At 48.8% G+C, this 11,529-nt stretch overlaps 1 protein-coding gene across 1 annotated transcript; it reads left to right on the top strand.

Annotated features, from left to right (window-relative positions):
• Nucleotides 1-6,788: 6,788 nt before the first annotated feature.
• On the top strand, nt 6,789-8,249 carry LOC147982929 (cytochrome P450 89A2-like). The gene has a single exon (XM_087542736.1). It carries the CDS (start codon nt 6,789-6,791, stop codon nt 8,211-8,213), a length of 1,425 nt encoding a protein of 474 aa, XP_087398862.1. The 3' UTR covers nt 8,214-8,249.
• Nucleotides 8,250-11,529: the final 3,280 nt, after the last annotated feature.

Raw genomic sequence — 11,529 nt, 5'->3', positions numbered from 1 at the left:
ACGAAGGGGTGGCTGCGTGGCAACGCAAAGCTACCAAAGCAGGTTCCTGCTATTGAGGAGCAGAAATGGCTCATTGAGCCCACAGGAAAAGAGTAAGTGGTTCATTATGTTGCTTGTCACATGCTTATTCCGGTTGTTATTTATTTTTCTTGTCACATGCTAATAGTTCATTCTTTTGCAGCAACTGGATATATTCTAAAGGGGTCCGTGTTCCCAACGGCCTCATCACCGTCTTGCTGAAGTTATATTGGTCGGGGTTGTACTGTCCTGATCCAGTCAGGCAGCCGGACCGTCGGGTTTTGGCCACGAGCTGGGACCACTGGGAAGCGGCCCGCCACGTGGACCATGAGACCCATGCCAAGGCCGTGATCACTACTTTCTGGGTGAGCTCTCTTCAGAAGCACAAGTCCATTCTAGTTTCATGAATGATTTAACTGATGGCTTCTCCCATTCTTGTTTCACGCATGATTGTAGAAATTCTATCGAGTTCTTTCGGAGCACAGGGCTAGAGCGGACCAGATCGTGCTGCGCCAATGCAAGAAGAAGGCCCGCCGGATGCAGTACGAGGTGCGCTATGTGGCCATCTCCACATACTACCACGACTATCTTGGTGTGAAGATGACCAAGGAAGAAGCGCGGAGGATGGGCATTACCTTGGAGAGGCCCGAGTTCTTGGCGGTAAGTATAAAAGATTTTTCATTATGCTTTCATTACCTTGTGGTACATTATGCTTTATGCTTTATGCTTCCATAACACCAATTTGGACACACCTACATGCCATTATGCTTTTATTATGTAGGTGTGTCCAAATTGGTGTTATGGAAAAGACGAGTCCTGGGCGGCATTGGTGGATCTTTGGTGTGACGAGGCTGGAGCCTGGGCGGCTATGAGAACCAAAAATAAGGCTAACCGAGGGACGGAGGGAGTACATGCTTAGGGAAACCGAAACCACTATCTCCACAAGGCAGTTAATGTATGACTAACCCCATTAAACATTCTTCTTCTTCTATTTACCATCACTTTCTTATGTATGACTAACCTCTGTTTGGTGGTGCAGGAGGAGAAACTGAAGCGGCCGCTCTCACACATGCAGGCGTGGGAGATCGCCCATACGCGGAAGGACCCCAAGCCTGGCGAGCCCAAGTACTACGGCAAGAAGACCGCATGGAGGAAGAAGGCCTACTCCGAAGCGTATCTGGAGTTACATCCTGACACACCTGACCCCATTGCGGCGCCTCTGGACGACATGGCGGTGGTGAGGATGGGGCCCAAGGAGCACGGTCGGGACGCGGTTCTCGATGCTGTGATCACTCCTAGTATCTCCTACACACAGCTTCGTCGGATCGACCCGAGCCTGAGCCAGCGCACGAGCCAGCCAGTGACTAGTACATAGTCCCTCTTTTAGGAGCAACAATCTGTAAGTATTTTCCCTCTTATCTTCATTTCTCACTTCATTTTCCGCATTTAGTAGTTTTATGAGTTCCATCATGTCATACCGTAGGCCTACATGGAGTACACACGCCAGGAGACCATGGCGTGGCATCAGAGGCTTTATGAACACCAAGTGCAGAGGGATAGTCAGATGCAGCAGGCTTTTCAGGATATGGCGGCCGGCAGGTGTCCTCAGTTCCCTACAGCACAATGCCCTCCAGCACAACCAGTGCTGATGAGCTTTGAGGAGTTTGTGGCACAGAACGCTGGCCCCTCGCCGGTTAGTTCATCCCCAATCTATTCACCCAAAGCATGTCATGCCTTTCAACACAGTCATAGATCCCGCGCATATGTCTTTTCAACATGCAGGGAACAGGTGGATCTACCGTTGGCGGTGGTCTTCGCAGCACTCCGGAGACACGATGCCCGACCACTCCGATCCACGGAGGCGGAGGAGGAGGCGGTCTTGGCGGTAGCGCTGCCGCTAGCAGTGACGACCTGGGCTTCGGCGGTCTTGGCGGTGACGACCTCCGTGGTGCTCGACGTCCTGGCGCTTAAGCCTTTGGGTCACATTGTGGCGGTCTTGGTGGTGATGATACTTATATGCTTGTGATGTTTCTTATTGTTGTTTGTGACATTCTTATGCTTGGTGGTGATGATACTTATATGTTTATGCTTTGCGATGCTTCTTATGATGTGTGATGATGAATTTGTTGTGTGATGCTGCTGGGTCAGCTGTTATGTGATGCATATATTTGTTGTGTGTTGTATATATTCAAATGAATTGAGCTGAAATAAAACAGAAAAAAGAAAAAAAAAACAGACAGAAACTATGCCGACGGCAAGGCCGTCGGCATAGAGCTACCGTGAGCTCCCAGTGGCTGCCACGTGGCAGGTCTATGCCGACGGGCTGGCCGTCGGCATAGTTTCAACCTAAGCCGACAGCTAGGCCGTCGGCATAGACCCGCCCCAGGGGTGACGCCTGCTCGCCACGTGGCACTTCTATGCCGACGGCCTAGCCGTCGGCTTAGGTTGAAACTATGTCGACGGCTAGACCGTCGGCATAGACCTGCCACGTGGCGAGCAAGCGTTGGTCAGCACTTGACGGCGGCCGCCGTTAGGCGATAACGTTGCCGACGGCGGGGGCCGTCGGCATAGATGTACGGACACCGTCGGGATAGGGCATATGCCGACGACCTTTCTATGCCGACGGCATTCCTGGCTACGCCGACGGATATGTTGCCGACGGCCCTATGCCGACGGGGGCCGTCGGCATAGGCCTGTCCCGACGGCCATTCCGGGCTATGCCGACGGCCCTGGCCGTCGGCATAGGGTGCGATTCCGGTAGTGATATCACACTATCTTTTTCTCTTCTCTCTCTCGCATCCCCCTCTCTGCTCCTTTTTTTCTCTGACACACACCACTTTTCTCCCTTCTCTCTATCATAGCACCTCTCTGAGCTCTCTCTCACACAAAAGCATCCTCTCTCTCCTCCCCTCTCACTCTCATGGCTCTCTCACACGTGAAAGGCACGAAAATCCCAGGACAAGAAATGTCAGCGCTCTCTCTCCTTTCCTTTCTTCCCATCAAGAACAGTGACCATACTGTCATACCTATCGGGGCTAGGCTAGTCATAGATAGGAATCGACTGCTCAGTCAAACTTCTCCACTATGAGGCAAATGGTCTGACAAAGCTGGCAGGGTGCTGCAAATAAAGTTGGCAGGGTGCTGCAAATGATCTGAACCTAGACAACTCCAGCTCGAATCTCAGAGTGACTAAACGGGCTGATAAGGGGGTGCCGGGAGTCACGGGTGCCACCACACCTTTTCGATCTACACAAACAAAGTGGACCTATTTGGTCGGTGAAGAAGCAAACTGAGAGCATGGTTAATAGTATAGCCAGCGGCTGGCTATATGGTCCTGCCACATCATCTATAGCCAAGTTTATAGCCGGCAAGTACAATAGTTGAATATAAATGTGTACTACTTTTTTAATACATGGCCCACCCCCCTCTCTCACAACAGGCCTAGAAGCACGGGTTGCAGCCGGCTATTAATCAATAGCCTGCTTCCCTTCTCTCTCCTCCTCTCTCTCCTCAACTCATCCAAAATATAATATTTAAAGGCTTACAGCCTGCCTACGTCATCCTATTATACTTGCTCTCAGAGACTAGAGAGGTGTGTCCATCTCCATCCGAAGCTCTGTCCTAAACCGCCCGCGCCTATAGATTACCAGAAGCGGGCATTACCAACGTGACTGGAGCACCTAATTAAAGAAGAGAACACAAAATGAGTGGTCATCAGTGTACGAACAGGATTCATCAATTTACTAACGTAACGCAAAGAGAGTTAAATCAGTTTGTAGCGTACCAGTTGGGATTGGGAGGGTACGCTGCTGGCATGTGGTGCTGATTCATCAATTGAACCTGGCTCGTCTCTGCAGATCAACACATGAGCCTTCTTCAGGTTGGCCACGATGTCTGATATGGCCGGACGGTCCTTCCTATCCAACTTCACGCAGCACCGTGCAGTCTGCGCGACATGCTCCAGTGCCCGGGGTCGGTTCCGGCACCGGTCGCCTATCCAGCAACTCTTCAAAATTACCGGCCTCCATGACGGGGAGCGTCAAGGATGCCAAACCTGCGTTCACATCCAGCTCCTCCCCTTGGGAGTATGCCTTTTTAACTGTCAGACCCTCGAGCATCACCACGGCCAGGTTGTACACGTCGCTCCTTGGCTTCAGAAGAGATGTGTGATGGTAGTAGTGGTCAGGGTCGATGTACCGCGTTGTGCCTGCAATGGGGACCTCCAACCCCAACTCCTCACTCACTATGCCCTAGGCAGACTCCTCACTCGCCATGTCCCAGGCGACCGACAATCCAAAGTCCGACAAATGCGGGACCTAGCTTGTGTCGAGGGCCCCCTGAGCTTGTGGGACCCACGGAGCTCCGTTTGACCTAATTCCATCTTTATAAATTCTCATAAATCTCGAAACCAACAGAGAGCGACTAAAAATATTTTTTTCGCCTCAGCAAACTTCTGTTCTTCCGCGATCTCATCTGGAGGCCTTTAGCGGTACTCTGCCGGAGGGGGAATCAATCATGGAGGGCTTTTACATCAACCTTGTTGCATTTCAATAATGTGTGAGTAGTTTACCACATATCTACGGGTCCATATGTGTTAGCTAGATGACTTCTTCTCTCTCTTTGATCTTCAATACAAAGTTCTCCATGATCTTTATGGAGTTCTATCCGATGTAATCTTCTTTTGTGGTGTGTTTGTTGGGATTCCGATGAATTGTGGGTTTATGATCAGATTATTCATTGATACTATTTGAGTATTTGTTGTACTTTATTATGCATGATTGTTATAACTTTATATTTCTCTCCAATCTATCTGTTTGGCTTAGCCAACTAGATTGATTTATCTTCAGTAGGAGATGTGCTTTGTAATGGGTTCAATCTTATGGTGTCCTCACCTGGTCACAGTACGGGTAGCAAGACACACATTTGTATTGTTGCCATTAAGGGTAAAACAACGGGGTGGATGCATGCTGGATAACGGTCGATTGGTCGAGTAATAGTAGTAGATGCACAATCGTTTCGGTCTACTTGTCACGGATGTAATGTATATGTACATGATCATTGCCATGAACATTAATAACATCATAACTATGCATTTTTCTATTAGTTGCCTAACAGTAGTTTGTTTACCCACTGTATGCTATGTTTCAAGAGAGAAGCCAGTAGTGAACACTATGGCCCCAGCTCTATTTTATTATATTAGAAAATGAAAAATATATTGTTACAATTAATTTAGTTTTATTTTGTAATTTGTATATCTACCACTACTAAATTTAATCCTTACAAGTAACGAGTTCAAGGGGATTAACAACCCTATTGCCCACGTTGGCTGCAAGTATTTGCTCTTATGTTTGCATGTCTTGTTCATTAGGTTTGGTGTGATTTTCCTATTGCTTCGACAACATTAGTTCTCACCAAGGTAAATACTTACTATATCGCTTCACCCTACCTCTTCGGAAAAAACCCAACGCAGCTCATAAGTAGCACACCACTATGTTTCAAACGGTGAGTATAGATGGGCCATCAGAGTTGTAACGTGTTAAAAAAAAGCAGCGCCATCACTAACCTTGTAAAGCTGACGGACCAAATATGACAACGCCACCAGTATTTGAAAAAAATAGTACTAGCGTTGTTTGAAAATGACGCGCCACCAACTAAAGTTGTAACTAGCTGTTTTTCCACCAGTGTATAGGGTGATCCCTTCCCGAAAGTGCTCTTTTGACCCCGAGCTCATATGCTTCTGCATGAACAGTAAAATCGAAAAAATAGTAAAACAATTCAAAAAAATCTGAATTTATTCGTGATATACATTGATAAATGTGCTAGCTGCGTGCAAAATTTTAGGTCGAAATGACATTCGTGAAGGTCTGGGCAAAAATAACAAAATCGATGCTCCAGAATGCTTCCAACAATTGTCTTTTTGAACCATTGATTTTTTTTGCCCAGGCCTCCACGAATGTCATTTCAATCTGAAATTTCGCATGGAGCTAGAAAATTTATCAATGTTCATCACAAAAAAAAAAGTTCAGATTTTTCTGTATTTCTTTACTATCTTTTTTGAATTTTACTGTTCATGCGGGAGCATATGAGCTCAGGTTCAAATACTCCATGTCCGATCCCTTTCACGCCTATAAGGCGAGACTCCGAGCATCTCAAAAGAGGAGTGCTCCATCGTGCTTTTCTTTGTTGAAACAAGTTCATATAAAACATTCCATCGGAGTGGCCAGTTAATCGGCGTGGAGGAGGCCGCAATGGATGCGTCCTCTCGTTGTCGGTCTCGGCGTCAGTCTAATGGGGAGAAACGTACTCCTTCATATGATCCTTCTTCTGTCCCAAAATAAATGACTGAACTTTGTTTTAACTTTAGGACAGGGGGAGTAGATGATAATGCACACGTTATGATTACGGATATTTAACTAGTGCATTATTTGTAAAAAATTGTCATCGTTGATCCTTAAAACAGATTGAGATGTACTCCTATTTAATGTGAGCACTCCAAAAAGTGGGCGGAAAGAATACTAACAAAATAATAGTTGTGTTACCAACATACTTATGTTATCATCATATACACTACTAACATGGTTGATTGATACACTAATGACAAGTGTTAGGTGTGAGTGGCCAGTGTTATGTCACACTCACACACCTACTAGTCATTTTGCATGATCATTCATTCATGGTTGGACGTCGCAGCAAGGCCCTTCTCTCTCTCACTCCGTGTATAAATATGGAAACACACACCCATTTACAGGCAGCAGCTACAACAGATCAACATGGATCAGCTCGTCGTGCTCCTCGCCCTTCTCTTGTGCGGCCTCCTCTTCGTCCTCCGGCGCAGCCGTGCTCCTCCAGCCACGGTAGCCCTGCACAAGATCAGCGACCCTGCCGTCACCCACCGGGCGCTCGTCGAGAACGCCGACGCCTTCTCGAACCGCCCGCGCGCGCGCCTGCATGTGGCCCTGGCCAGCCGGCGCAGCGGCAAGCGGATTGAGGACCTCAACTCCGTGGCGCACGGCCCGTACTGGCGCGCCCTCCGGTGCAACCTCACCGCCGAGACACTCCACCCGTCGCGCCTTGGCGGCCTCGCGCCGCTGCAGCGGGAGGCCGTCCAGGGCCTCGTCGCCGCCCTGCAGTCCGCCCCCCGGGGAAGCAGGGAAGAGGTGACGGAGGTGCACCAGCATCTCTACGGCGCTGTGTTCTCGGTCGTCGCGCGCCTGTGCTTCGGCGACGCCGTCGACGAGGGCCACGTGCGCGCCATGCGACGCGTCATACAGAACTTCCAGCTCGCCATTGGGCAGGTCAAGCCTTTCTCGGCTAAGGGCTCCGTAATGGACAAGATCGTGGAGTGGAGGCGGCTGCGCAGGCTGTTCACCATAATTGTCGGCCTCAAGGAGCTGTTACTCCCTCACATCGCGGCACGGCGGATGGCGGTTCACTCTCCTCTACCACACGACGAGGGCGGCCGTCGTCCGTATGTCGACTCGCTCTTCGACCTCCGTGTCCCCAACGAGGGTGCCGTCGAGCGCGGGCGGCGCCCTCTTAGGGACGACGAGATGGTGAACCTAATCTCGGAGTTCCTCGGCGCCGGCACAGGGACGGTGGTTGCATGCATGGAATGGGCCCTCGCCCACATTGTCGACAAGCCGGAGGTGCAGGAGAAGCTCCGTGGCGAGGTCGACGACGGCGAGGTCTCCCGTGCAGTTGCAGGCATGCCTTACCTGCATGCTGTCGTGCTGGAGACCCTGCGCATGCACCCGCCGTTGCCGGTCATCCCGCGCCATGTCCATGCCGATGCCGTAGGGGTGCTGGTCGGAGGAATGTCCATGCCGCCGCCAGCCGGCGACCTTTACGTGAATTTCTCTGCGAGGGACATGGGCAGGGACAGCAAGATATGGTCGGAGCCTGACGAGTTCCGGCCTGAGCGGTTCCTGGCCGGTGGTGACGGGGAGGGCGTTGGCCCGTTGCCGGGGCCCAAGCAGATCAGGATGATGCCATTTGGCGCCGGGCATAGGTTCTGCCCGGGCGTGGGCATGGCCATGGTGAACATAAAGTGCTTCTTGGCTGCGCTCGTGCGCGAGTTCGAGTGGGCACCGCCGACTGGCACCGGCGGTGTTGACTTCACAGAGCTGGATTCCTTCTTTAAGGTGATGAAGAAGCCGCTTTCCGCCCGTGTCACGCGACGCACCAAATCCATCTAAAGATCTCATGAATCTGCATGATATGTGTATAATAAAAATGTTGTGTTTCTACCATTGGGGTGGAGTAACGAGCTGCTCGGCTCATGAAGCCCGTGCTCGTCAAGACTTGGCTCTTTAAACTCATTAAGCATAACAAGCAGAAAACTCTACTCGAGTCTGTTCATTTGAAGCTCATGAGCGTTGTTAATAGACTACAACGTGTTAGGGCCTACTGGATAAGAATGTGTGTGTTTCTTTACGAAGAAGAAGATGACTACATGATGGAGGTGGACTAGTTTGCTACCTTCTAGGGTTAGGTCGATTAGATTGAATAGATTGACTTAGATGCTCCAAAATGTTGTCACATAAGACAAAAAAATATGTGTTGCGTTATACTAACAAGCTGCTCCGAGTGAGGTTATCGAGCGTTCATTAAGCTCGCGAGCTACGAGTTTTGGTCCAGCCCTAGCCGAGACCTATAGCCGGTGGAAGCTTTTCCTGCACGAGCCGACTCTTCGGGTGACTAGGGTTTCCGCTGGTCAGCCGCCGGCCACCTCTTTGACGACGGTAGGGTGGCTGGTGTTTCGGTGTCCCAGGTCGGCATCTTGTGGTGTGTCGCTGGTCTCTCTCCCCATGACGTGACTGATGGCTGATGAAGTTCACACGTAGATGGATGAGTTTCTGTTTTTTTTTTCTTTGATCGGATCAGCTGTTGGTCCATGTGAGTTTGAGGTTTTGAGACTGTTCGATTAACCTCAACAAAGGGTGCTCCGTCTCCAGAATTTGTTGTTCCCTAGCAAGAAAAAGCTAGGGTTCTCTGTCCTCCGATGGCTCCGCGGACCAAGAGTTCTCTTCATCAATGAAACTACTAATTGCCGCGGTTTGCAGCAAGCCACGACAATCAAGGCTCTTCAAGATGTTATTTCGAGTAGAAGCCCTGACGCCATCTTTTTGTCCGAAAGAATGGCCGGCAGAGTGTCTTAGGAGAAGAATGAAAATGGATCATAAAGAGGTGGTCCGCAGCCATGGGAGGAGTGGTGGTTTGCTTCTACTTTCGAAAAATGAAATCTCTATTTCTGTGAATCACAAGTCTGATACTTTTATTGATGTGTTCATCAATACAGACCCGGAGTTTGTATGGACGTTCACAGGTATGTACGGGGAGCCACGCTGGAAATATAAGCACTTAACATGGCGTACAGTTTTGAAAAGGAAGGAGGAAGAGTTTGACTGGAACGATACATGAAAGCGTTTCGGGATGCCCTTGATGAGCGCCACTAGGTTGATTGTGGTTACATGGGTGACAAGTTTACTTGGCACAGAGAAAGGATCATAGAACGATTGGATAGAGCTCTAGCAAACGATGCATGGCAGACAAATTTTTCTAGATGCTACACTTCATCACTTGGATTATTACAAGTCTGGGTGGCCATAGGCCGATTCTTATGGCTATGGAAGAAGTGCCGGCCTAAGCAAATACTGGACAGTCTATGCTAAGGTTTGAAGCTCGCTGGCTCAAGGAGAAAAACTTTGCAGAAGTAGTCCAGGATGCATGGGATCGGATAGAGGCTGCAGGCCAACATACGTTGCTTGCAGACAGACACAAAAGGAGCTTGAAGAAATGTCAAAGCAAGATTTAACGGAAGCAAACATAGCTAGGCAGAAGGTACTTGCGGCAGAAAATAAGAAGTTGCTTGAAATGGAGAAATGTAGTAGGCACAACAGCCCAACATAGTCGACTAAATTGGCTACAATTTGGAGACCACAACACAACTTACTTTCAGAACTTTGCTTCAGCAAGAAGAATCAGAAACCGCATAAAGAAACAAAGAAACTCTCACGGAGCTTGGCAGGAGGGCACGACCTATTTCTATCCGCTCATCTCTAAGTACTTCACGGGCCTGTTTACCACTGAGATCACGGAGCCGGATCCATCTTTTATCAATCGGGTAGTTCCTCGGCTGACTGAGAACATGAACGAGTGGCATGTAATCCATCCTGAAACTAGACTCCGCCGACGAGGTGAAGAAGGCTCTGTTCTCCATTGGCGATACACAAGCCCCATGTACGGATGGATTACATGCCATTTCTTCAAAAAATGTTAGAATGTTTTTGGAGAGATCCTTACAACTAGAATTCTGAGGGAGATATGATAAGTCAATCCCTGAAGGTTGGAATGATGCTATTATAGTTTTAATCCCCAAGGTGGACACCCCAGAAAATATATCTCAGTACAAGCCAATCCGTTTATGTAACGTCTTATATAAAGTCATCTCCAAAATGATTGCTATGCGACTCAAGCGTATTTTGGATGATGTAATTTCTCCAGTACAAAGTGCTTTCGTTCCAAGGAGAATGATCGCGGATAATATACTAATTGCTTATGAGAGTATGCACACCATCAAAGAATTAAAAGAAGGGGAAAGTAGGCTATTGTGCAGTAAAGGTAGGTATGTACAAGGCTTTTGATCATGTGGAATGGCTTTTCCTTGAAAGAATTATGAGTAGGCTGGACTTTCATGGGACTGAACTATTGATGGCTCGTGTCAAATCAGTAAAGAAGAAAGTCCGCTTTAATGATCAAGAAAGAGATATGTTTGTGCCAAGTAGGGGAATCCGGCAGGGGGACCCTCTTTCATCATATCTGTTTCTTTTAATTTATGTGTAGAAGGTTTACCAAGTGCTCTGGCTTAAAAGGAGGAGGTTTGTGGCATAGAGGATGTTAGGATGTGCAGGAATGCACCATCAGTATCATGTCTACTTTTTGCTGATGATTCCCTTATACTCATGAAAGACCACATGATCAATGCAACCTCATTGAGGCAAGTACTAGATGAATATTGTGCCAACTCGGGACATATGATTACTGAAGCAAAATGCAGTATTTTCTTCGGTCCAAATGTGGATATTGATGTAAAAGCTCAGGTCTGCACTGAACTTAATAGTTTCACTACGAGCTCTTTTATGCTACCCTGAAATGAATATCGGTCGTTCATTCCTGATGATCCAACGCCTCAAAGAGATGTATACTGCTTGGATTGGGTTAGCAGTACAGCGCGCACTGCTTGTTTAATGCGAGCAGTATACAAGATTTGAGGGCAATTTGGGAAGATATTTTCAGCTCGTCAGATGGATTGATGCGACACCCACTCGTTCTCTCTCATTCTGTTCCGCCGTCGCCCGCATGCATCTCCGCGGGCCCATGTCCCGTCCCTTCCTCGATCAGCCCATGCTCGTGGACCAGACAAGCCCGTACTCGGTGGCTTGGAGCAGGTCTCACCTGACTTCTCCTACCCGCCCTCCTCTTCGTCGCCAGGCCGTATGTGAGGGGCTGGCT

Source organism: Triticum urartu, chromosome 2A (genome assembly GCF_056163025.1).
Source record: "Triticum urartu cultivar PI428250 chromosome 2A, HENAU_Tu73, whole genome shotgun sequence".
NCBI lineage: Eukaryota > Viridiplantae > Streptophyta > Magnoliopsida > Poales > Poaceae > Triticum > Triticum urartu.
Note: the sequence above shows the minus strand (reverse complement) of the source record. Positions and strands in the feature narration are given on the sequence as shown.

Bases quoted from the DNA above. Each gene is read 5' to 3' on its own strand.
- LOC147982929 (XM_087542736.1), top strand. From the start codon at position 6,789: ATGGATCAGCTCGTCGTGCTCCTCGCCCTTCTCTTGTGCGGCCTCCTC.